Here is a 27,096-nt window from a genome sequence, read left to right as displayed (position 1 = left end):
AGTGACTTACAATGGCTATATATGACAGAGGCCACACGCCTCTGGAGCAACTAGGTGGTTAAGTGCCTTGCTCAGGGACACGTTGGTTGATGTATCGCAGTGGGAATCAAACCCAGACCTCCCACACCAAAGGCATGTGTCATATCCACTACGCCATCACCACTCACGTCACCCACATCACGATTCATTTGAGTACAAACCCACTTCACAATGTTTTATTAGGTATAAATAAGATTACTCACAGTCATGTTAGACGCTTCTGTCAATACTACCCGACATGCCACACATAAGAAACTGCAAAATGTCGGTGTGGCGTTCATCCAATAGGTTTTAAATGTCATAGACATCGCATCATCACTGTCAGTTTAGTAAATATCAAACGGAAACATTAACTGATTCTGTGCAACTCAGAAGTTGGTCATTGTCTGTCTGCCAAGTCGCATTTCTTCTGCAAAAACTGAGCCGAATGAGCCACAGTCCTTTGCTTTGAGACACATGCTGGATATCTAACTTTAATACCACTCATATATGTTTTCAGTCCTATGTAAAATAAGTTTGGGTTAGAGCAATTTACACAAAGCTTCATGGAAAAAAAAACCTCACTCTTTATTTCTCACTGTTATACCCCAGCAGCTTCCTTTTTTTTTATTGTTGGGGCATTTCAGCCTTTATTGGATAGGAAAGCTGAGACATGAAAGGGGAGAGAGAGGAGTGAAGACATGCAGGAAATCGTCACAGGTTGGACTCAAACCCTGGACTTTCTACGTCGAGGAACAAACCTCCACATATGTGGGCCCTCTCTACCAACTGAGCCAACCGGCCTCCCCCAGCAGCTTTCTAAGTCCTATTTTAGACATCTCCTCAGTGTGAAACACAGGGGCGATTTCAGCCCTTTTTTAGGAACTTGATATCAGCACCACTAAAAATAATAATAAAAAAAAATAAAATGTGTTATTCTATTTTGAGCTAAGGAGTTCTGCTCTGGGACTACCTCAGCATCTTGAAACTAATCCCAGAATGTAGACTATTGATACTGCATTTGGGAAATGTCTGCTTTTCCATGGATAAATATCGCATTATATATATATATTGTAATATCACCTCACCTTTGTAGTAATGGCCCTGTGGCTCAGCATTAAAGTATTTTTTATTTATTAATGTTGGTGTCTTTCCAAGACTTTCTTCTTAAAATGCACATAAGAACAATAGAATAACATTTAAAGCAACCCTAGAAACCCGATCCTAGAATCCCCGGTGGAACGAGTTCACTCATGGTATCAGATGTGTGAACATTTTTGGAGTTTGATATCTTTCTGTGCATTCCTCCCCGCCACCTTTCACCTTCTTTGCTATTTCTCTCCCTTCACCCCTCCATTTCAACCTTGTATCACTCTCTGCTTTTGTTCCCTCTCAAAGCTCTCAGTGGCGCGATATTATGGAGCCCACGCAACTTCTAGGCAAGGCCCACCCTTCAAGCGCATTCACACGCTACTATTGGCCAGGCGTCCCTGTACGCTAGGTAACCTAACCCTATTTGTTCAGGTAAGTATCCCCTGACCAATCGGCTATCCTAACCTTAACCACTCGAGGTCAATGCCTAACCCCAACCAATCGGCCTGCTTCCTAGGGCGGAACTTGCCTAGAAGTTACGTGGGATCCCTAACAACGCCTCAGTGGCTGAAATGTCACACAAAGCTCTCTCATTTACATTCCCTGGTCTTAGAGACAACTGCCAGAGGGACAATACATAAACAGTGGGAGGGCTATGCAGCTCCTAACATACATAAAGTAGCATAAAGTGTATGCCCCAAAGACTGAGTCTGGGATTATGAAATGCTTTCGGAAGAGAGTCAAAGCTGGAAAAAAGAAAGAAAGCAAAAAGTCCCTAATTGGCAGAGCATGATATCGCCTTTCCAGGGACTTGTAAACGTCTAGCCAACACTGCATAAAAGAGCAAGCATCCAATTAGAGTGGGTTGGCAGTAACTTGTCTATATTCACAGTATGGAGCCCTCTGATTAGACTTTTCAACCTGCAAATTAAATACAGCGGAGAGCGTTGCAGGTCTGTTAATCTGCAGCCAGCTGTAGCGGCCGTTGTCGTCACAGCTGGCAACGTGAGGATGGAACCAAAGAGACCACATTACTGCAGGTAAAGAGGCTCAGGAAGAAGCTATGTGAACAATATAATATATTTTGAACGTGAAAGGTAAAAGCAACAACTGCATGCTGGTGGTTGCCATGACAACACGCTGCTGTAGCGCTGTGTTGGAATGGATGCATATATTGTGTACAAACATATATATATATATATATATATATATATATATATATATATATATATATTTGCCTTATGTCCTCTCTGCACCTTATTTACTATTTGCAGTCCCACTGTAGTTGTATTTGTATCCCTCCTTTTTAAGTGCATTGTATCGTGACTGTACTGTATTGTATTTTAATGTATTGTACTGTATTAATAGTAGTGTTTTATGTTGTAACTGTATTTAAGTACCTGGCTGCGAAAACACCTTAATTTCCCCGCGGGGATAAATAAAGTTAACTATCTATCTAAAATATTGGATGTTGAAGAAAGGGAAAACATGCATACCAATCATGTCAACCAGAATATGAAGTGGAAGTCACAATGTATTGTTGTATGTTGTTGTTGTATGACTTGCATTTTTGTACGCAGTGTTTGCATATCTATTTGTTTCTTTGGTAATAATATGATTACTCATTCTTCATTTGTTCTTTGATGAAATCGGATCGATGTATCTATCTTCATCAGATGTTTTTTCTTCTTTTACAGTCTGTTGATTGTTCGAGATAAATACAAAATCAAATCATGTCCATAATTTCTACTAAAACTGAGTATTCTTCGGACAAAATGTTCCATCAGACAAATAAAAGATAGTGGTCTCGCTGCGCTGTATAACTCATCTGTGGCTGCAGTGTGTATTATTGTGTGTGTGTGTGTGTGTGTGTGTGTGTGTGTGTGTGTGTGTGAGAGAGAGAGAGAGGTGAAGGCAGGCAGCTGAGGTAAGGTATGTGGAACTGAAACCATCTGGTTTTCTCCTCACCACAACAATAACCACACACACACACACACACACACACACACACACACACACACACACACACACACACACACACACACACACACACACACACACACACACACACACACACATGGCCTTTCTCTGAAATGCAAATATTTCTTACTCGTCTTTTAAAATGTGTTGAAAAAGGAAGATCCCGCACTCTGCTTTTGCTACAGCAACACCATTTATTGAAGAAACTAACGTTTCGGCCCCTCTGGACCTTCGTTAAGAGTATTCAAATACTCCAGATTTTTAAATACTCTTGATGAAGCTCCAAAGGGGCCGAAACAAAACAGCATTGCAAAAGATGATACATTGTACAGTCACAGAAAATAATATTAGAGTACACATTTTCTCTTTTAAGGCATATTACTTAATGACTAAATACATCCGGATCAGACATCAGACTTTGGTTTAAGTTGTGGCCTGCTGAGTAACTGAGTAGCAAACACAAATGAACAATATTTGCGAGACAGCCTTCTGCATAAATCTCCTCAACTCTTTCTACATCGGATGACCAACAGAAAGTACAAAGGTCTGCATTTTTATTTTCTTCATATTTTCATATACGGCATCTCCCTTCCTCCGCTGCTAATGCTAACTGTAACATTTTCATGGCCCCCAACGATTAACTGAATAAGGAAAAAAAGATGAGACCACTCCCAATAATCAAAAACAAAAGTAATCACAAGCCTAACCATAATACTCAATACAGAACTACAGCAAGTGTAGTTTGTTCCCTCAGTGACTCTTTAACAGCTAATACATCACAAACAGAAGGTCAGAGCAACTATAATAATATCTTATTACATTAATTGGATAGAAAGCATTAGTATTAGCCAGTCAGCTTCCTCTCTGCAAGACTTTAAACACAGTATTTCACAGCAGTAAATCACATAATATATCATCGCTGTCGGGCAAAAACCTTGTAACTGTTGCTTTTCAGAAAATGGAAAAAGGATGGGTTAATCCTCAGTAAAAGGTGCGCACTTAGGGAATTCTTTATCCACGAAACTTAAATCCCAACCAGAACTGAAAGTGTTTAGCACAAAAGCCAAATTATGGCTTAAACACACTGTAAACCCGAATATTAAGCAGTACTCCAAAAAAATGGAGGCTATCAGTTGCCGCACATTTGTTGAGTTTATAAACTTAAAAGTCTGAGGTTGTTAAGCTTAAATATGTGGAGTAACATTTTTTGATTACCGTTAAATTAAAGTACCAATTAAGCCAACTCAAAAATCAGTAAAATGCAACTCGAAAGTATTAAATTAACATAACTGTATTTCAGTTCATGTTCACTAAACTCAATATTTATTAGTTTCTTGTTCAATCGTTTTAATTAAGTGTAACTCAACAATACGTTTTAAGTAAGTAGAACTTCTTAACAAACTGTAAGTTTACAGTACTTCTTCCATTTAATTCATTAGAGCATTCAGGTTTACAGTGCAACAACAGAGATGTGTACGGTGGCCCTGAAGTGCAAATCACAACAGCAAATAGAAAAACACGACGGCAAATATGAAAACACTACGTCATTAACTTCTACAGGAAAAGGTAGGGCCTATCTAGCAGAGGACGGACCCTCCTGATTGGACAGACGGACTGTCTGTCTTTTAACAGGAAGGAGAGGTGAAAAACACGGAAAAGCGCCTACTTTTAACAGAGAGACAGTCCGTCTGTCCAATCAGGAGGGTCCGTCCTCTGCTAGATAGGCCCTACCTTTTCCGGTAGAAGTTAATGCCGTTTTGTTTTCGTATTTGCCGTCGTGTTTTCATATTTGCTGTCGTGTTTTCATATTTGCTGTCGTGTTTTCATATTTGCCGTCGTGTTTTCATATTTGCCGTCGTGTTTTCATATTTGCCGTCGTGTTTTCATATTTGCCGTCGTGTTTTCCTATTTGCCGTCGTGTTTTCATATTTGCTGTCGTGTTTTCCTATTTGCCGTCGTGTTTTCCTATTTGCCGTCGTGTTTTCCTATTTGCCGTCGTGTTTTCATATTTGCCGTCGTGTTTTCCTATTTGCCGTCGCGTTTTTCTATTTGCTGTTGTAATTTGCACTTCAGGGCCACCGTAGATGTGAGCAAAAAATGTAAAAATAAATCTTTTTATTTTTCCTTTCTTTCTGTTTTTTTCTGAGAATTTTGTGGACTGTTGATGTTGTTTTTGTAAAAGCCTGACCAGGGACAAGGACTGCAAATTAGCGGAGGCTAGACGTCCTAACCACCACGCATCTTTCACATCTAGGTTGTGATAATGTTATAGGTATTGTCTCTGATAAATAAACAATAAAATAAAAAATCATTTGAAAACATTTTAGTGAGCTTTTTTTCTCAGACAAAGTCAGACATAATGACCTCGTCCATACTCGTCACTGTTTAAGTATTTGTAAAACCCACAGACAGTCGTAAAGGGTGACCAAAAGCATTGATTTATGGGAAAAAAATGAAATGATGAAATATGGTTTATGCCTGACAGCAACAATATTCTAATACACATCTCTTACATATATGTATGTACATACAAGCATATGTAGATGAATGCAGGTGCTACAGAGAAACAGGGAAAAGAAGAGAGATTTACAAACAGCGAGTGCAGCAATAAGCAGGTACAGAAAATGAGATTCAGTGGAAGTTAAGTAGGGGAGAAGATGAGCTACAGTAGGAGACAGAGACGGTGACTTGGCAGGGGTGGAGGGGGGGGGAGGGGGGGCTTCTGGGGCTCCAGCCCTGAATGTTTTCTCAAAAGCCCTGGTTCTTATAGGGTTTTAAAGCAACACTAGAGAACTTTTTGTAACTTAAAATAATGTTTCCAAAATCGTTTCAGTGGTTCATCAACTCGTAACAGGGTGAACGGCACTTCTGCATTCACTTTGCGGCCCTCTATCGGCCATAACCGCACTGTGCAAGTTTGCCAGATCGGGTAGCGGATCTGTAGTTCCAATGAGACATAATGGGACAATTCTGCTTCCAACCTGTAGGGGGACCGAAGTGGAAACATTTCTCAATAGTGTTGCTTTAAATGTCTTCAACTTTGTGTCATTTCCCCTCAGTCTCTCATACTGGACCGGCAAATCGGAGGAGCAAAAGTTGTGTTACTGGGGAAATATCAAGATCAGTAATGCTGTTTATGCCAAATTCCTACTCTACCTTTGCAACACATTCTCATAAACGGGTTTGTATGATGGAGTATGTACGTAAAATGTATGCACACCAAATGGTATGATATCCTACGAAAACTAGGCGCCCACCGGCTGGTCACGTGATGCCAACTACAGAGCTTTGCTTGCCGGCTACAGAGCTCCGTCGTATTAGCGGCAGTTGGTAGTTGTGTTTAACCGCCAATAGGTGACTGTGAGCCGGTACAGGCAGTGACAGGCCAGATGGCGGCCCATTCCGCCAAAAGGTGACTGCTATTATGGCAGACACACACACACACACACACACACACACACACACACACACACACATACACACACACAGTATTACATGATGGAGCAGGAGAAGCCGCAGCAGTCTTTCAGCAGTGTGAGTCCAGTTTTACTGATAAACGGCGCTGACGTCTGCTGGGATTTGGACGCCATGTTTTGATCTTGCGAAGCACCTGATTAAAAATGAGACTTGAAAGTAAAGTCATGTTCACACTCTCATCCTCTACATCTTCACTTAAACTTATATTCCTTAAAAGAAAAGTGCAATGTTTTCAGGGAAATGCTTCTTCAATTTCTTGCCACTCTCATATCTGTATGCAGCTGTTAGCTTAGCTTAGCCCAAATACTGGAAACAGGGGGAAACGGCTACCCTGGCTCTGTCTGAAGGTAACAAAACGCACTACCAACAGGAGCGTTTCATAAATAAGCGCCCCCTAGTGGTGGCAGGAAATACGACCTCATATCTAAACCACAGAACATAGCCATTGCAGTTGAAAAACATATTAACATTGTGAAATGGTCGCGGTATGGTTAGGTTTAGGCACCAAAACTACTAAGTTAAGTCTAGAAAAAGATCGTGGTTTGGGTTAAAATCAGATGTTACTTTGGCGTCATATTTAGACGCGCTTGGTCTGGACTCTTGGCGTCACTATTTGACGCTCTGGGTCAAGACGTATGTTTAACTGACATGTCGCACAAGAACGGGACAGTTAGGTTAAGGAAAAGATCGCGGGTGGGGTTACAAAATGTACGTTTGGGACACGAACCCTGGTCTCTTGGGTGAAAGCCCTGGCAGATTTTCCATTACTACTTCGCTACCTCTGTCTCACTTAATACTGTTTCCCAAGATGGCGCCTGCATGTACAGTATACGTCTTTATAATCTATCTTTTTAATAAACTGTCTGTACACTTACAAAGTTCTCAATGCTTGGATTAACATTTAGGGACCCTCATTATGCTACCGTTGAAGTGTGGTGATATTTTGAGCCTTGTTAGTGGTGTAGAAATAGAGATGTCTTTTTACTTTACCCTCTGACGACTAGCGTTATAAGCTAATTAGCGGTTTGGGCTAAAACTGGTCACATTCGATTAGCATGAAAACAAATCCCAGAGAACGGTCGGCTCCGTAATCATGTGTTATTAACCCTTAGGTTCATTTTGTGCTGGATTTGTCCTTTAATACTACGTCATCTAACAGCGCCTGAAGGGTGATTTTTGCGTCGGTATCTGACGCTGAGAGCCACTGACCAAGTGTCAGTATTTAACGAGATCGGAGTGAGAACGGATTGCTACTTTCCGTTTTGCTCCCTTCATATTTACTACGGACACTAGTGGGAGCCGCCACTATTAACGTAAATATGAGTTGTAATTGCTGCTCGAACAAACGACTTATGTGGCCGTTTTTCGAGTGAAGAAAAGTCTTGGTTGGACTCACCTTTTGCCTTGGGAAATTTGGACTGTAAGAAGACTGCCATTTCTCTGTCTTCCTCTCTTTCCCTGCGGAGGAGAATATATCCTTGTTTTTAATTTCTCGAGTTTTTCAATCATGTTAAATGTCACTGGGCTGCAAGTAAAGGAGAAACCAAGGCTACAGGCTGGACTGACAAATCCTCAGGAGAGGGTTTTAATCCTCAGTACATGGTGTGAATTCACTGCTGCACCGCACACAATCTCACAAACACGTTGAATAATGAAAGAAGATGGCCTCTCGCATCCCTGCAATCTGTCTGAGGCCCATCATAATGTCACTCAAAGATATTCTACTGCCTGCTTATCAGTCATGACAGCTAATTTAACACCACAAACAAACCATCTGAGCGACAGTGGACTTGCTCTCAATAAATTGTTAAAGTTAAGCTTCAATCAACATAATCAACATAAAAAGATCCAAACCTTTAGAATTGCACATCTTTGTCTTTGCCTGTCTTGTAAAAAGCACTGTAATGGCTGTTTACCGACTCTTGTATGTACAGAAGATGCAGAGGAGACCTGATTGAAGTGTATACGCTTGTACATGGAATATATGAAGTATGTATGAATAACAGTAAAGACATCAACATGCTAAAAGCTATACTTGTAAAGTTAAATTGTTAAAGTTAAGGTTCAAGCAACATAATCTGGAGATCCAGACCTTTATCTTTGCCCGTTATCTTGTAAAAAGCACTGTAATGGCTGCTGTGTGTGTGTGCGTGTGTGTGTGTGAGCGTGTGTGTCCGGGCATGTGTGTGTGTGTGTGTGTGTGTGTGTGTGTGTGTGTGTGTGTGTGTGTGTGTGTGTGCGTGAGTGTGTGTGTTCTTGTTTAACTACATTCGTGGGGACCAAAAACCGGGAGTCCAGTATACTTGTGGGGTCCGGACAGCTTTGTGGGGCCAAAATGCTGGACCCCACAAGTTTAAAGGTCTGTTTGAGGGTTAAGACTTGGTTTTAGGATTAGGGTTAGAATGAGGTTCTGGTTAGGGTGAGGGTAAGGGTTAAAGTTAGGCATTTAGTTGTGATGGTTAAGGTTAGGGTAAGGGGCTAGGGAATGCATTATGTCAATGACGGGTCCCCACAAAGATAGTGAAATGTGGTGTGTGTGTGTGCGCGTGCGTGTGTGCATGCGTGTGTGTGCGTGCGTGTGTGTGTGTGCGTGTGTGCATGTCTGTCTTTTCAGTCGATTGATTTAATAACCCCACCTGAGCCTCTCAAACTCCACGTCATCCACCAGGAAGTCTCTGGTCTCCACCAGCTTGTTGACCTGCTGCAGCAGCTCTTCCTCCCTCTCTCTGTCCGCCTTGGACTTATCATCGTCTGCAATCAACAGTCACATCCCAAGCCCCAGAGGGTTAACGTCATAAACTTTCAAATCTCATTTCTTTCCATTTTCAGACGGCAGAAGACAGGTGAAATAAGAGCGTGACAAACAGCACACAGTTTGACGGTGACTGCTTTTTAATTTACCTGGAGTCGAGACAAGTTTCTGCAGCTCCGTCTTCAGCCTCGTGATTTCTCGGCAGAGCTGGATGTCATCCATCCTGAGTGTAAAACAAACACATCGGGAATAGATGTTTTGCAGGAAATCAGCTAATGCCAGTGTAAAAAAAAAAAAAAAAAAGTATAATTAAACGAATCAAAGATCGGTTGGTTAAATAAGCTCCACTCTCAATATAAAATATAAAGAGAAATTCTAAGAACCAATAGAAATAAGAACTAATATAAGAAGCAATTCATATCATGGCAGCAAAGCAATCCACCTCCTAACGTTACATGCAAACTGTCATGGCCGTGGTTTTTCCTGTTTATTGTTGTTATGTCATTCCCTGTTTGTATGTTCACCCTGTTGTCTGTTTTGTTTTTTTACTTGTTCTATCTGTGTGTATGTTTTACACTTCAGTTTCACTTTTCTGCAATTTGGGTCCAAATCTGCACACCCCTGACACAAACATCCATGTGAAATTGTCGGAGCTTATCAAAAAAAGAAACTAAACACCGATGGTGTGGAGGTGTGAGTTTATTATCTGGAATAACACGGCCACGCTGCCCTCTGTGAATGACTCACAGCTGAAAGTATCAGATCTCATTTCACTGTCTGACTCTGATGCAGATTTGAAAACATCAGGGGCCGTGTGTGCATGCGTGAGTGTGTTTGTAAGTGCTATTACGGTGTAAAGAGGGAAATGGCTCTAACAGAAATGTGTACTCTGAGCTGTTGGTTTAAAGGAACACTCAAGCTTATTGGGACTTTATCTTATTCCCCGTATCTTAGAGTTAGATAAGTCCAGACATACCCTTCTCATCTCCGTGCGTGTTGTAACTCTGTCTGACGCACCCACCGCTAGCCTAGCTTAGCACAGATCCTGGAGGTAACCGGCTCCATCTAGCCTAGCTTAGCACAGATCCTGGAGGTAACCGGCTCCATCTAGCCTAGCTTAGCACAGATCCTGGAGGTAACCGGCTCCATCTAGCCTAGCTTAGCACAGATCCTGGAGGTAACCGGCTCCATCTAGCCTAGCTTAGCACAGATCCTGGAGGTAACCGGCTCCATCTAGCCTAGCTTAGCACAGATCCTTTGTATAGTCACAGCGTATAGTCACACGTGTACAAATAACAAGGTCACATGACACACAGCCGTCTTCTAACCGTATACATACTGGGAACTATATTCTCAGAAGGCGAAGCACTGCTACTTCTGCTACTTGGGCGGAGTGATTAGCGCAACACCTGAGAAGCACCGTTGTTACTCTCTGCTCCTCACCACGGGACTTCTCAGGTGCTGCGAGCAAATCACTCCGCCCAAGTAGCAGAAGTAGGCTCGCATAGTCAAAAACAAACAAGTCAAAGTCGCTATTCTCTGTTTTCTCTGATTCATCATATGGCCACATTATGCAGTGCTGGTCTGCACACTGGTTTTTCAAGGACGATACTGATTATTAGTAGTTAATGAAACCGATAACTGATATTTGGGACTGAGAACAGAGACCAGCACTGCATAATGTGGCCATATGATGAATCAGAGAAAACAGAGAATAACGACTTTGACTTGTTTGTGCTGTGCGAGCCTTCGAAATAAAATCAGATAAGTGTTGGTGGTTCATGATGTCACATATCACACGTTGTTCTCATTTCCATCCGCGTTCATCCGCATCCACAGGATGAATAGTGATGCACATTCCCATTTTCAACCCCGCAAAAGAAATATAATATATATTAAGTTAACTGTTCCAAAACTGTGGGACATAACGTGAAAGAAGAAAAGTGTTATCATCTTGGCTCTAATGTCATTATGCCATTACTGTCCGTCAGTGTCCTTTTTGTGTCTATGTCATTTTAAATACTGAACACGAGAGCTGGTGTTGAAGAAGCAGATCTTACATGTATCTCAGCTCCGATTCCCTCCGTACAAGGATGTCTCTTATGCGGTCTATTTTGCACAGCTCTCCTTCAATGTCCTCGATGGTAATCGTGGAGTCAGCCATTGAAATGACATCCTCTGCTGAAAGACAGGCGAGACCAAAACACATTTGTTTGATTCTGATCATGGCAACAGGAGTTAGATGCTTTCTTCTTTTAGATAAAAATACTGTTCGACTGCTATAACTATTGTGATTTTTTAAAGAAATACATGATGGACAGCAGACCCTATAACAAGACATCTTTCAGTTGATTTCCGGTGAAATTGAGGCTGGCAATTCCTTGCACATTTAAGTGCAAAATTGCTTAATTGGAGTAATGTATTGCACTCATTATATCTAATAAACCACCTGTCTTGGTTATAGAATAGAATAAAATAGAACTTTTTTGTCATTGTCACTTGCACAACGACATTTTCAAAAGTACTGACCCTGCAGTGCGTCATTAAAAAAAGAATAAAAAGATACATAGTATCCAAAAACAGCATGAACAGACATTAATACACAGCATCCTTACATACACACTCACACTTGTTGCGCAATCCCTCAATGGACTATTAGTTCAGTTCAATTCAGCAGCATTGATTTCAGTTATTGCAGTCGGGTGAAAACTGGTTTTGAATCTGTTTGTATTTGCTCTGATGGATTTGTACCGTCTGCTAGGCAAGGCAAGGCAGCTTTATTTGTAGAGCACATTTCAGCAACAGGGCAATAATGCTTTACATGAAAACAGATAAAATACGAGAAAAAAAGTTACAGTGCAGTATAAGAAATTAAACATTACAGAGCAGTTAAAACAGTTAAATATATAAAAGCAGATAAAATAGGAATTTCTCTTTATATACTTATATAGATTGTTATACAGTGTCAACAATGCAGCGTCGGTATAAGAAATGAACTGTTATTTAAAGAAAGGCAACATCAAAAAGATAGGTCTTCAGCCTTGATTTAAAAGAACTGAGAGTTGTGGCAGACGTGCTGGTTTCTGGGAGTTTGTTCCAGATTTAGTTCTGACTCTGGGGACAGAGAGCAGGCCTGTCCCAGACGACCTGAGAGGTCTGGGTGGGTCATAGTGTAGCAGGCCTGTCCCAGACGACCTGAGAGGTCTGGGTGGGTCATAGTGTAGCAGGCCTGTCCCAGACGACCTGAGAGGTCTGGGTGGGTCATAGTGTAGCAGGCCTGTCCCAGACGACCTGAGAGGTCTGGGTGGTTCATAGTGTAGCAGACCTGTCCCAGACGACCTGAGAGGTCTTGGTGGGTCATAGTGTAGTAGCAGATCAGAAATGTATTTTGGCCCTAAACCATTTAGTGATTTATAAACCAGCAAAAGTATTTTGAAATCTATTCTTTGTGGTACAGGAAGCCAGTGTAGAGACTTCAGAACTGGAGTGATGTGATCCACTCTCTTGGTCTTAGTGAGGACTCGAGCAGCAGCGTTCTGAATCAGCTGCAGCTGTCTGATTGATTTTTTAGGGAGACCTGTAAAGACACCGTTACAGTAGTCAAGTCTACTGAAGATAAAAGCATGGACAAGTTTTTCCAAATCCTGCTGAGACATAAGTCCTTTAACCCTTGATATATTTTAAGGTGGGGTTAGGACTAGGGTCGGGCATCGTTTGGATTTGAACAATTCTGATTCCAATTCCGATTCTTCCTTCCGATTCCGGTTCTCATCGATTCTTGATTCTGACTCTTTGAGGGGTGGAGTTGAAACGGGTCAGATGCCTGTTTTCACAAATAAGAGGAGAGTTTTATTTTGATTCAATGGTGGTTTGTAGTTCTACAGGGATTTTTCTATGTAAAATAAAGCCACACTAGAGCGCTGCTTACTGAGCTCCAAGGCTGCAACACAACAAGAGCCTGGCCGCTTCGGAAACCAAAAGTTGCGCATGTTAAACTGGGAAGTGATGATCAGATTTGAAACCAAAGAAACGATTCTACTGGTATCGTAATATTTGACACGATTCCAAGTAGGAATCGGTTCTCGATGCCCAATCCTACCGTCTGCCTGACGGTAACAGTTCGAGCAGGGGGTGGCCTGGGTGGGACGTGTCCTTTAGACTGTTCTGGAGGACACCTCCCATCCAGGCGAACTGTCAAGGTTATCAAGCTCAGGGGACTCTCGAGACTCATGATGAAAAACCTAATGTGGGACTATTTAAATATCCAGGCACAAACAACACAACAAGCACACACATTTATGAATGAGTTTAGTGAAACCTGTTCAGCTGTAAACATTAAAAACTTCCCTGGATCAAATTCTGCCGTCCTGCTATGATCTGATCAGAGCTCTGTGAATACTTCCCTCACCCCCAGTCATTCTTCAAGCATCACTGAATATCTGCACTGCCTGCCTCCTGCAGCCTCCTACTCCTCTCCAGGGGCAACGATGAGTCATCCAGCAGAGCTCGGATCCGCTCTTAATTACCTGGCCTTGTGTGAAAAGACATTACAGTCATACTCGCAGTTACTGTGTGATCTTACTTCTTACTACAACTAAAGTAATACCGTCACACCCTTAAGACACATTTAAAGTCAACCATGTGGACAATAGAAAGCAATCAAATAAAAATGAATGTGTGCCATTTATAGTAAAATGTTGCACACGTGGTATTGCAGAGGAGATAGTTGTATAAAATGGGAAAAACCAAGAAGTGAGCCTTGAGGAACGCCAAAATTAAAATCGTACTCAAGCTTAAATGGGCGCTATGCAGTTTTGGCCATTTCTTTGCTGTTTTTTCGCTTTTTGCTGGCAGGTTTCTCTATAGAGCTCCCCCTTCAGGTTTCTCTATAGAGCCCCCCTACAGGTTTCTCTATAGAGCCCCCCCTACAGGTTTCTCTATAGAGCCCCCCCTACAGCTCCTATGTTTCCTCGTGTCTGACCCCTCTCTCGGTCAGTCTGCTGTTTCCTCTTTCTCTGTTCCTCCTCCAGTGCTTTTCTAGCTTTCTGCTTCTTTTTTCCCGGCTCAGCCATGACGATAGTGTGAAAAACTCCATCTCTACCTTGTTAGCCGGTTCCTGGATGTGTGTATGTGTGCAATGCCGTGAAGCAATTCATTACATGGCGAGACCTGATATCACGCCATACTTCCTGACGCTGAGGCCGGGCGGCAAGGGTGGTTTTTCAGGTCACAGGTGCTAGCGGGGAGCGAGACGATCACCACTCAACCCGAAAAAAGTCATATAACCATTCCAATGACTCCGAAGCTGTTTAGTTAAGAAAAACTGCAAGCTAAAAAAAACTGCAGTTCCCCTTTAAGATATAAGGGTTTCTCCATTAAAGGGACATTTTCAATGCAGGACTTTACAGCGTGCTACTACTACTTGCTACTTTTACTTAGGTAAATGATACTGTATGAATACTATTTTTAAAGACTCAAATATTTTGGCCTTATTATGACCAAACTTTAGCCAATTGTATCAGTATGACTTGACATTGTTCCTATTTCTCTCTCTGTGTGGATGCAAATAAACTCTTGTCTCTGTAGTTTCCTAATAATTTCCGAGGAATTTTCCTGGAAAGAAATATGTAATTTGTTAGTAATTATGGGGGGAAATAATGTTATCCTAAAACAAAAACTCAAGTAAATACATTTTTTCATTCATTACTGTAATATGTATTGTATATGTTGAATGTCCTGCTGTGCACTGACATTACGACCCTCTAGATCTAGAAATTAAAGCTATGAAAAGATTTGTATTGATATACTGATTTGTTGAGCGTCCGAAAAATGATCTGCAACTATTTCGACAATCAATTTATCGTTTATTTTCATGCAAAAAAGTGAAACGTTCTCTAATTCCAGCTGCCACATGGGCCTTAATGTGGCAGTAAACTGAATATATGTGTATGTTGGACTATTAGTTGGACAAAAACAAGCTATTTTAAAGATATTGTGACGTACCTTTTTTTACAGTATCTTTAAATGTGACTATTGTGAAGCAAGAAAAACTAAAAGATGAAATAACTAGAGGCTCTTCGAGAACTAAATTTAGACCACTTTTAGAAAACTCTTGGACAAACATATGGCCTTTAAGAAATAAAATAATACAACTGTCAAATGAATACATTTAACATGTTCTCCTGCAGAGAAATCTCACCTCCACAACATCTCCTCTGTTGGTCCTTTTCAGGATGTCTAAAATCCTGCAGGCAGACAACTTGAACATGCTCACTGTGAGGATCTGCAGGCACCTGAAGCTTTCATTCCCTCTGCTTCAAAAGTTGGGGCAACGAAAACATCCCTTTTCCTTCGCTGATTACTTAATACAGAAACACAATTCAAGCGCGCATCCTGTTCAATTCACACACAAACGGACCGTAGTGCACGTTATACTCAAAACTCACTCGATTCCTCCGTCGCTGTGTCCACCTGCGTCTTCTCCAGAGAGCCGTACTGTTTAGACGATCTTTCCATATCGTTCAAAAATACTGCCCCTTGTTTTTAGACACTGCGCAGAAAAATTCAAGTCAATATTTGTGCAGCTCGAGAATTGATATTAAAAAGGTAGGCCTATAGACTAAGTCCGTGCAGAACTGCTGTAACGTGTGAGGGAATCTAACGGGAGGAAGGCTGCCGAACAGATGCTGAACCGACTCCTACAGAGCACGATGTCGGCACGGAGGAGCGGAGGCTGCAGGGCGCCACCTGCTGGCAGACCGGCTCTATGACATCCAGCCATAGGTGTCATTTAGGGGGGGGCGGGAAGACGATACACCCCCCATAATCAAAACGGGGCTCTTTTTCAAAGTTGTTGTTTTTTTTCTCGCATTTTCAATGTTTTAGTAGCTTTAGTTTTTGTCGCCTTTTTCGATTTTTTTTTAACAATCATTTCAACGTTTTTGTCGCCTTTTCCAAGTTTGTTTTGTGTGTGTATAGGTTTTGTCGCTTTTTCCAAAGTTTTTCCGACAAATCCGACAATTTTTTGTGTTTTTATCGATCATTCTTTTGACGCTTTTTCCCAAAAAAAAATACATGCTTTTTAAATACATGCATACACGTCCTTGCACCCAGCAGCAGCCCAATGAGAACAGGAGAATGACATTTGAAGGGACATTTCGGTAGCCTATTTTTCAACCTGCTTTGTCCCATGTTTTGTGTTTAAGGGCGAATGGGAGCAAAAATCTGTGAAATTAGTCCAGTATTGAGCGAGCTAGACGGCTGTAACCGCCGGAAGTTACGCAAAATTTTGAAAAAAATAGTCTAATAATATCTAATAGGCTATACAATTTTCATACTTTCAGCCAGGAAACGCGTGTTCCTTCCTCGGGAGTGTTTTAATCCAAACGACGATCTTTTTCCTAAACTAAGGCTAACTTGTCGTTTTGGTGCTGAAACAGACACTTTTTCTCAGCTAAATGCCGTAGCTGTATCCCTTCTAGCCTCAAATGTGATTTCTGTCCACTAAAAGTTCTGTTGTTGCTGCTGACAGACTCAGATTATTATTCGAAGTGTCTGACAACATTATGAAAGGATCCCTACAGAGACAGACCTTCATGTTCAAGAGGAAGATCCTTTTAGTTTAACATGAAACAGCCCCGAAATCACCATCACCAAACTCCACCAGACTCCATGTAAATAATCAGGACTTTTAGCGTGTATAGAGCCAGCATATCTCCACCAGACTCCATGTAAATAATCAGGACTTTTAGCGTGTATAGAGCCAGCATATCTCCACATGTAAATGGGTGAATTAAGGGTTTATTTCAACCAAACCAGAGTGGTGATTGTTGGAACAGTGGAAAGATGAACCAAGACGGCTTTTGATAGTTTTACTTAGTTTCTGTCCACTTTGAATGAAGTGTGTTTTATGATAAAATTACTGTTTATTTAAATGGAGTTTGGTGGGTTTGGAGATGGCGATTTTGGGGCTGTTTAAAAGACTTTATTTAGCTTAAGAAGTAGAAGCATTTCTCAACACATAAAGGAACACTTCATCCTTCAGTTTGTCACAAACATTCAACATCAACACATGTGGAGATACAGGACAGGAAGCCGAAAGGGGATTCTGAAAAGTAACTAAGCTGTCAGACAAATGTAGTGGAGTAAAAAGTACAATATTTATCTCTGAGATGTAGAAAGTAAAAGTATAAAGGGTTAGGAAAATGCAGAAAATGGAAATACTCAAGTAAAGTACAACCTGAAATTTGTACTTAAGCAGTTTGTGAACAGCGTTTTCTGTTGGAGATGGTAAGTCCCTTTGGGGGGGACTTTGGGCTTTTTCACTTTGTAAAACTATAACGTGCACAAAAAAGATATACAACACAATAAAGGAAAGGGAAAAGAGAAAAAGCCAAAAAGCATAATTTGAGCACTTAAAAATAACAAACATCTGCCATTTTAATGGTCCACTGTGCTCTAATCACACCATCGCTCTCCACAGGAGAATCGAGCTGTCTATCATCGTGGACTTGATTTCATGTAGTCGGGCCCTTGAGGGCTGAGCCAGATGTGCGGGGAGAGCAACATGTGCGAGCCGGTGTAAACAGGAAGCAGATTGTCTGACGTTAGTCTGCGGTTAAAAATCATAAATGTATACGTTTAGAATACAGAAAATAATATGGAGAAAGAACAACAATGGTGAAAAGTAAGAGCGGGGAGTTATTTGCTTGGACCGACGCGGGTGCAAACACAGCAAAAGAAATTTTTTAAACTAAAAACGTAGTAGTGTAGATGTAGCTTCACCCCTAATTTCCACCAGGCGCGTCTGCGCTGCGTTCTGGGCGCGTCACGTGCCCCGCACGCAAATTTACGAATCCTATTATGCCCACGCCAAGACCCGCCCTATGAAGCGGCTCGATTGGTTGGGGTTAGGCTAGGTTAGGTTAAGGTTAGGATAGCCGATTGGTCAGGGGATAGGACCTGTACAAATGGGGTTACGTTACCTTGCGTAAGCATGGACGCCTGGCCAATAAATGCTGTTGAAGGGCGGGTCTTGGCGTAGACATAGTAGTATTCGTAAATCCGCGCCCTGGGAGCAATCGTGGCCATTCCAGTCAATGTTTGATAATCCACCAGCTGTCCCAGAAGCGTGCGCGAAGCGGCGCTCTGCTAAAGATAGGCGCCAGGTCTATTTTCACGCGAGCCGTTAAGACAGCCGGGCAGGCAGCGAAACGGCGAGACAACCCAGTCAATTTACCAAAAGACACCCCCGCAATCATGCAACAGCACCACTTTAAATCTTGGGTTTACCAGACAATATAATCTGCGAGTCGGGCAGCAAGACGCTCCACTTCTGAGACGCACCTGGTGTGGTATTGGGGAGCGTGCCTATGTTCCCACATTTCTAAGATTTATTTTCCAAAATTAGGCCCCATGTTCCCACATTTCCTTTTTCATATATTTGTATCAGATTTGATCCCCCTTTCTCCCAATTTGGTAGCCAAACACCCAACCTATTATCCAGTAGCAATGGACTACTAATTTTAAGAAAAATCTTAGAAATGTGGGAACATAGAGCTGTGGGAACATAGAGCTGTGGGAACATAGAGCTGTGGGAACATAGAGCTGACCCCTGGTATTGTGCGTGGCGGAGGACGGAAATAAAACAGCGGCACAGCTGGAGCGCAGTACAGACGTGCCCAGTCTCTCCTCAGCTGTAGAAAGAAAATGTGTGTCATTTAATATTAAAAGACATACACTACAGAGTCAATAATGTTCCCAAAACTTGTCAGCAAGCAGTCTGAATGCATTTCTCTGGAATTACATGATTTGGCTCTAAAGCAAACTTTTATTTTTGGCTGCTGATTGCACTTCATATATTTATTTATTACACACCAGATGCATCTGCTACTGTATACAAAGGTGATTTTTTATTTATTTAGCAGGAATAGTTTCCTCTTCACAGTACTCAGGTCTGTAACATGGTGAAGACTTTTAAATACAACATAGACATACAACAACTTTCTGGACGAAAGAATATTACATCAGGAAGCCTTTTATACTGGTATTCAATTTGACCTCACGCCATAAAAGTGCAGTATGTGTAATCCACATTTGGCATTTTGAACCCAAGGCAACGCTTTCTCTTCAAACTAATGCCTGAAGTGTTTCCTGACGGGTTACGATGGACTGTTTGACACGAGGCATGTTCAGAAAAAAAAAAACGATTGGACAAACATTTTCTGACAAACACGTCTGCTCACGCCGACACAACGAGAATCTTAGGCTATGTTCACGCTTGGCGTCTTTTCAAGCTGCCAGCGTCTTGTTTTACATTATTATAATCCTACGGAGTAAACCGTGTTTTCCAAAAAAAAACAAAACTCCTGATCGCTTTTTTAAACGACACCGCCGACTTCTTTTTCTGCAGCTCGGAGCGTCTTTTTGAAGTTGAAAAAAGTTCAACTTTTCTGAAAAAATAAATAACCGCCCTACGTCAAGGGCTTTTTTTGACGGCCGACCAATGACAAGCGGAGTAGCCAGACCTGTCGTTTCCATAACAACAAGAAAAAATGGAGTCGGAGCACAGCGAGTTATACGGTATGACCGGGTGCTCCGTGTACAGGGAACGTTTTTATGAAACGTTTCTCTAGCTCGCTCCACCCCTTTGTTTTATCTAACGTTAGCACCGCTCCACATAGCGCTCTAGCTAGGATACTGTAGCAGTAGCTGCTGTTATAGCAACAAAAGACGCTCTCAGCTGCTTTTTGGAATAATAAAAAAAAAGTCAACCTGTTCTTGTCAACAAAAAAAAAAGACACCAAGTGTGAACATAGCCTTAGTTTGAATGTGCAGTCAAATACACAAAACTGAGCTGGTTTAACCATTTTATCAGTTCACACAACCCAAAATAAGGCGCAAACAATGAATGACTTTAGCCGTAGATAAACGGACTGTTTGGGGTGTGGTGAAACAGGAAGAAAGTCTACTTTAGCCTCACCTTGTGCACACGGCTTGTGTTTACATACCTACTAAGAGGTGACTGAGCCGAGTCCGTCTTCTACCCGCCCATAATCCTGCTACCTTGTTTGCTTTAAAAAAAAGCATGACTGCTTAAGCTGAAGTACATCTGTGAAGGCTCAGGTGGCACAGAGATGGATCCCCGAGTCCATCAGGATGGGGAGGGCTGCCCCTTCTTAGTTGATTAGTCGACTAATCGGCCACTTTGGTCGACAAAGATTCCTTTAGGTCGATTAGTCATTTTAAAAGAAACTTCTAGGAACATCTCTGGTAAACACAAGATTTAAAGTGGTGCTGTTGCCTGATTCTTTGTGGAGAAACTCAGTTTCACAGATCTGACGATTAAATCAACTAATCGACAAAATCTAGTGTTAGTCGACTAAGATGTTTTTTTTTAGTTGCCCTAAAAATGGGATGTCACAACATTTAACTCTGATGAAAGAGCTATGAGCAATCAGGAGTTAAAGTCAACACTAGAGCTGCAACGCTTAATCGATTAGTTGTCAACTATTACATTAATCGGCAACTATTGAGTTATTTTTTATGAAAAAAGTAAAAAGAACTTGTGACTCCAGCTTGTTAAATGGGAATATTGTTCTAGTGTCTTCTCTCCTCTGTGACAGTAAACTGAAGATATTTGAGTTGGGGACAAAACAAGACATTTGAGGACGTCATCTTGGGCTTTTTGGGGAACGCTGATCAACATTTTCTGAAATTTCATAGACCAAACAATTAATCGATTAATCAACAATGAAAATAATCATTTTTTTTGCAGCACTAGTCAACACTTTGATTTGAATTAAACCTGTCAGGAAATAAATGATCTGGCTTTGAGCTGTGCTACCTGACGATAAAGAGACATGTCTGTAACTGACCTGGTGGGGGACATTATTATTATTTTCATACTGATAGAAATGATTTGGTTTTGTGAAGATAAATGCCTTTCATCTACTGCACTCTTTAAAGCGTCTTTTTGTACTCTCCCGCTGTGGTTTCAGTGGTTTATTCTCCGTCCATAGTTGTTATTGCTTCTGTCGTCCTCCATTGCTTTTTCAAGCCAGTCTCTCTCCTGCTCAGACTCCGAGTCGCTGGCTTCACTTGCACCAGCCGCCAGCAGGCGAGAATAGTTAATCCGGCGCTGGCGAGGGACTTTCCACTGGAGCAGCGGCAGACACACGCACCACGCCATCACGCACACCGCCGCTCCTCTGAACAGCCAGGTCAGCCCGAACCTCTGGACCACGAAGCCTCCGGCGAAGCTCCCGAGCACGCTCCCTAGGTGGAGAGAAAGTGCGCTGTAGAGCTTGCTCACGCTCCTCTCGGCCCCCGGCGTGGCGACTTCCGCACACTGGACCTTCACGGCCCACCAGAGGGCGCCGCCGCTGAAACAGCTCAACACCTGGGCGGGCAGCGCGGCCCACGGCGCCCACAGGAAGGAGTAGTAGAAGCACTGCAACCCGAGACTCGCAGCCCCGACAACGAGCACCCTCTCTGGGCTGAGGAGCTTGGAAACTCGGCCAGCGAGCAGCGGGAAGGCGGCCTGTGAGAGCACGGCGAGGGCTAGAGACAGCCCCATGTGCAGCTCACTGCTCCCGTGATCCTGCATCTGCCATAGCAGGAAGTTATCCACGGCCGAGGCTGCGACGCCGACCAGCAGCGTGGTGACGGCGCAGAGCGCAGCGCGGGGGGAGCCACGCACCAGCTGCACGGCTTTGAAAAGCCCGTTGGCCCTGTCGCGCTTCTTGTTCAGGTAGAGAGGGAGGCAGGCGGCTGCGGGCAGAGCCAGGGCTACCAGAGCAGCGTAGCAGAGGAAATGCACGGCGCTCCTGGGCGTCTGATAAGCCACGAGACAGCGTAACTGGCTCACCAGCAAACCCGCTCCTCCGACCCCACACGCCGCTCCGAGTAAACCCCACACCCGGGTGCTGCTGTAGCGGTCCGAGGCATACGCAAAGTCCAGATACTCGTACAGGCCGTCGTCTGCCGTCCACTCCAGAGGCGCTGACGCACACTCCCACACCGACACGATGAGGAGTGTCAAAAAGAAGAGCTGGTGTTGAGGGTCCATCACTTTTAGGCTGCCCAGAAAACCCAAACGGCTTTCTTGTTTTTCCTCCTGCGTCGTCTTTTCTTCTGACCCTGAGAAGAATCTAAAGCTGGACCTTTTACTCCTCACTGCAGCTGCGGAAGAGCTGACGGTATGGGGCGCAACGTTTGGCTCTCCAGCGCTGTCGTTAGCCACCACCGATGCGTTCTTTAGCGACAGCCGAGGATGGGAGTCATCGTCGTCATAATGCCGATTAAGTGCCGTTTGGCTCGTCAGAACGGGAGCAGATTTAGTGGCGATGAGAGTCGTTGCAGGAAGATTGACACCAGACGTGGAAACAGGAGCGATGTCGTTTTCAGGGCGAGTTCTAGTCGATGTTGTCGCCGGTGCAACGCTGCTCCTGAGCAGGTCGGCGCCCAGACTCAGATCAGACGCGTTACAGCTGGCGGTCTGTGTGTGCACGTCTGCGGGCGGGACGAGCAGCAGAACCACGGCGACTGCCGCCGAACACACCAGGGAGCCGTTTATCACCGCTCGCCTCTTGTCGTAGTGTTTGGAGAGCTGGCTCGCCGCGGGGCTCCAGACCAGCGATATGAGGTGCTTGGTGCCCATGACGATGCCCGTCATGGCGGGGGTCAGACCCAGCTGTCTGAAGTACAGCGTGAGGAAGGGGAGCAGGCAGGCGCGAGCGCAGCCGCACAGGAAGTTGAAGGTCCCGGCCAGAGCGAGGGCGCGCTTGACGTCAATCTGCTTGTTCTTCTTCATGATTGGCAGCTCACGGTGTCACATTCAAACTGGCAGAGACAGACAGACAGAGAGACAGACAGAGAGACAGACAGAGAGATGGAAATTAGGGCTGGGAATTGGAAGCGAGTACATTTATAGACACACCAATATTCCACTATTAATCCGAATATGACAATATTCGGAATTTCATACGGGTCACGTAAACAGGATATTCCGAATAAGGCCTTTTTCCGAATATAGCATTTTCCGATTAAGACGTGGGATATTCCGTTATTATTTGGGTTATAGAGCAGAGATCTTAAAATGGGGGTCTGGGGCCCCTAGGGAGTCCTTAGAGTTACTGCAGGGGGGGGCACCAACTTTTTGTTCTCTCTCAGTTAAGGGGCCCTTGGCCCAAAAAACGTTGAAGACCGCTGTTTTAGAGGCATTCTTCGGAAATGTCAAAAATCAATCAATCAATCAATCAATCAATCTATCACACACACAGTGAAACGAGATGACAGACAAAAGTAATGTTTAGAGTCTGTCTGGGCCGCCTCGGGTCATTACAACATCACACCGGAGGACACGACTTGAGCAAAACTGACACACACACACACACACACACACACACACACACACACACACACACACACACACACACACACACACACACACACACACACACACACACACACACACACACACACACACGAAAGAGGGAGGCTGTGTTCGCACGCCTCCAAGTCCACCACCGCTGGTGAACTTTGATAAAAATCATATTTTGCACGGCTTCATGTTAACGGGAATATTAGAGGAATATTCACTTTCATTAGCTATGTCAACAGCTTAGTTGGAATATCGTCTTTTTTCGGAATAAGGGCAAATACCGGAATATTATGTGCATGTAAACGTATTCACTGATTCCCGGAATCGCTTCCGATTCAATACATTTAGGGATATTTCAGTTATAATTCAAATTTTGCTTGGCTGTGAAAGACGTTCTCAGAGAACTTATGATGTAAATTGTACAAGCAATTATGAAAAATATTAATGTGTACAATAATGAACTTTTTATTTAACATGAACACAGTAAAGTGACTCTACAGTCAGAGAGTATTGAGTGAAATGCTTTCTTTAGTGCGGAGACTGTAGAATACTGAAGCATCCTGAAAATGCTCATGCTAGTTTTCACCTTCGCCATAACAGCAGGTGGCGCTAATCTGGATTGTCGCCCAAAAAAAAAAAAGAAAAACCGGCAGCTGATTGGACGAACGCGTCACGTGGGTCTGGCTGCTCCTGGATTTTACAACCGGGCATGATGGCGGCTCGTTCAGAATACGATCTCATATTTTACGAAGATAGTTCACCGAAACGTGTTTCTGAAAACATTTGAAGAGAGAAAGAGGCCGTGCAGTTGCTGAATCTTCATTTCAGATCAACAAAAAGGTCAAATGAAAGATTTTCGTCAGATTTTGAGAGGCTGTTCGTCACGCTAACATTAGTGCACCGAATCGCTAGTCAAGGGGTAGCACTCCACCAATCAGATTGGTCATTGAGTCCAACTGCCCGCCCTTTGAACCAGCAAGTCAGGTCGGCCCAAATGAAGGCCGACGGCCCCTTCGACAGACGACGGCACGGAACACACCGGACAGACTCGAGTCACCGACCTCGCCAGACGGTCCGACGGCCGATTATCGGGTTGGAGCGTCAGCGCCTTAAAACAAGCGTTTCAGAAACAGTAATGTCGACAGAGATCACCAGCGGTCCCGCGGGTCTCTTAGAGTCAAAAGATTGATTTTGAGATGTTATGAATCGATGTTGGATCATTCAAATGAAGATCGATTTTAATCAAAAAATATATTTTTTTTTAACCGAGCCACAGAACAACAGCTGGATCAGAGTGATCAATACATCTGTCCGCAAATGCAAAAAAGGTATCAATGCTTTTTGTTTGCGGCTGCAAGCTTCTTCCTTCTGCGATTATTTTAATTATCAATCAACCTGCTCATTATTTTTTCATTAATCGATCAGTTCTTCTTTAAAATGTTTTCAGTTTAAAAACCCAAAAGATATTCAATTAACAACTGGGGCTGCAAACGATTATTTTCATTGTCGCTTACGATCTGCTGATTATTTTCTTGATTAATCGATTAGTTGTTTGTATCGTTAGTTGTTCTATAAAAAGGTCAGAAAATGGTGAAAAATGTGGATCAGTGTTTCCAAAAAAGCCCGAGATGACGTCCTCAAATGTCTCGTTTTGTCCACAACTCAAAAATATTCAGTTTACGGTCACAGAGGAGAGAAGAAACTAGAAGATATTCACATTTAACAAGCTGACATCAGAGGATATTTAATAGTTGACAACTAATCGATGAATCTCGGCAGCTCTATTCACAACGCTGTGTGAGAAAGAGACGCCTCATATTTCAGACGCTAAAACCAGAGGATGGTTTACACTTTTTTACAATTTTTACTTTGAAAAGTATCAATGATCAAAGTAGTTGCAGTAACACGATGCTTTGCGCACTTAAAAAAGTGAAAGCATGCTTGACCAGACCCTGCAGGATCTTTCAGCAAACCACAAAGACCACACCAAAGACCCCTCTGTAGTCTGTATTTTTAAACCTAAAAGATGAATACATCTTTAGAATTGCACGAATTTACTTTTATTTTGGTGGGATTTGTTTTTAAATAACGTGTCATTGATAGAATACAGTATACGGTATATACAGCCTACACAATACACTTGTGGTAAAAAAATAAACTCTCTTTTTGTGCGACGGCTACTCTGCTTAATTATTTCTTTGAACGTGTGGTGCATTCACTGGAAGAGTTTAACTTTTAAAACGAGAGTCCCAAAACAAAAGTCATCAACCAGCAGATGAAGCAGGAAACATGATCCAGGAGCACCTGTTCCCTGCAGGATGTGGAGCTGTGGAGCGCTAGTCCACGTCATGTCATGTTTGTAAGATAATTAAATAAAAGTCAACGTTACACATTTACCTTTTGAACTCTCTCTGTCTCTCTCTCTCTCTCTCTCTCTCTCTCTTTGTGTCCGCACAAAGTTCTTTAAACTTTTTTTACCGGCCACCTTCCTCCTCGAACTCCCGCATCGCGTCCACGGTGAACGGTCTCTGTTGTGTTCTGAGCTAGTTTATAGCCTAGCGGCCTAGCCTACAGGCTATGATAGAGAGAGAGAGAGAAGGGAGAGAGAGGGAGAGGGAAAGGGAGAGAGAGAGGGAGAGGGAGAGCACCTGTGGAAGGCGAGGAACACTCGTTTACACCTGGAGAGCTTTTCCCCATGACTACAGCGCCCCCTGGCGGTGTGGGTGCCTCTGCAATAATACTTGACACTACCAGCTTAAAGTGCAGTACCGCCACACCGGACTGGATTGCGAAACAGTAGAGTAGCAGGAAATAAATGAAATAAAACAAAATAAAAAAAAAAAAAAAAAAAAAAAAAATAAAAAATAAAAAATAAAAAATAAAAAATAAAAAAAAAAATAAAAAAAAAAAAATAAAAAATTAAAAATAAAAAAAAAAAATAAAAAATAAAAAAAAAAAAAATAAAAATAATAAATAAAAATTAAAAATAATAAAAATAAAAAAATAAAAAATAAAAATAAAACAAAAAATAAAAAAAAAAAAATAAAAATAAAAATAAAAAATAAAAAATAACAAATAAAAAATAAAAAATAAAAAATAAAAAATTATGACAATAGATATATATATATATATATACTATGGAAAAGGTTACTTTATCTCTCAACCTAAAGTTAGACGTATTCATGAAACACTGGGAAAAATGGGTACAATTCATCAGACCTTTAAGACCAGATTTCGTCAAGGTAACGAGCTGAAGGAACGTCTTTTTATCTGATTTCTTTTTTTTGGGGGGTTTCCTAATGTACCTCAGTGATGTGAACACAACTGAACGATGCCACACTGCTAGAGACATTTCTATTTTTTTTTTTTCATTTTATGTATTTATTTTTTGCTT

General features: G+C 42.4%; 2 protein-coding genes across 3 annotated transcripts; both read right to left on the bottom strand.

The window, feature by feature from the left end:
* Positions 1-3,312: 3,312 nt before the first annotated feature.
* Positions 3,313-15,998, bottom strand: LOC144529978 (bMERB domain-containing protein 1). The gene is made up of 6 exons (XM_078269369.1): positions 15,766-15,998; positions 11,380-11,500; positions 9,469-9,542; positions 9,204-9,318; positions 7,964-8,025; positions 3,313-6,700 (listed from the first exon to the last, which is right to left on the bottom strand). The coding sequence occupies exons 1-6, from the start codon at positions 15,833-15,835 to the stop codon at positions 6,582-6,584; spliced, it is 561 nt and encodes a 186-aa protein (XP_078125495.1). The 5' UTR covers positions 15,836-15,998; the 3' UTR covers positions 3,313-6,581.
* Positions 15,999-19,208: 3,210 nt separating this feature from the next.
* On the bottom strand, positions 19,209-26,287 carry mfsd6l (major facilitator superfamily domain containing 6-like). 2 transcript variants are annotated; one of them, XM_078269748.1, is made up of 2 exons: positions 26,181-26,287; positions 19,209-23,161 (listed from the first exon to the last, which is right to left on the bottom strand). In XM_078269748.1, the coding sequence occupies exon 2, from the start codon at positions 23,130-23,132 to the stop codon at positions 21,315-21,317; it is 1,818 nt and encodes a 605-aa protein (XP_078125874.1). In that variant the 5' UTR covers positions 23,133-23,161; positions 26,181-26,287; the 3' UTR covers positions 19,209-21,314. The 2 variants fall into 2 exon arrangements, with proteins under 2 accessions (XP_078125874.1, XP_078125873.1); XM_078269747.1 differs by having other exon boundaries at positions 26,100-26,286.
* Between the last annotated feature and the right edge of the window lie 809 nt (positions 26,288-27,096).

The sequence above is a fragment of the Sander vitreus genome, chromosome 15 (assembly GCF_031162955.1).
Source record: "Sander vitreus isolate 19-12246 chromosome 15, sanVit1, whole genome shotgun sequence".
NCBI classification, from domain to species: domain Eukaryota; kingdom Metazoa; phylum Chordata; class Actinopteri; order Perciformes; family Percidae; genus Sander; species Sander vitreus.
Note: the sequence above shows the minus strand (reverse complement) of the source record. Positions and strands in the feature narration are given on the sequence as shown.

Bases quoted from the DNA above. Each gene is read 5' to 3' on its own strand.
- LOC144529978 (XM_078269369.1), bottom strand. From the start codon at position 15,835: ATGGAAAGATCGTCTAAACAGTACGGCTCTCTGGAGAAGACGCAGGTG. The intron at 9,543-11,379 runs GTAAGATCTGCT...TTTTACACTCAG, and splicing joins GAATCGGAGCTGAGATACAT to GATGGATGACATCCAGCTCT. The intron at 8,026-9,203 runs GTGGGGTTATTA...TCTCCTCCGCAG, and splicing joins GTGGAGTTTGAGAGGCTCAG to GGAAAGAGAGGAAGACAGAG.
- mfsd6l (XM_078269748.1), bottom strand. From the start codon at position 23,132: ATGAAGAAGAACAAGCAGATTGACGTCAAGCGCGCCCTCGCTCTGGCC.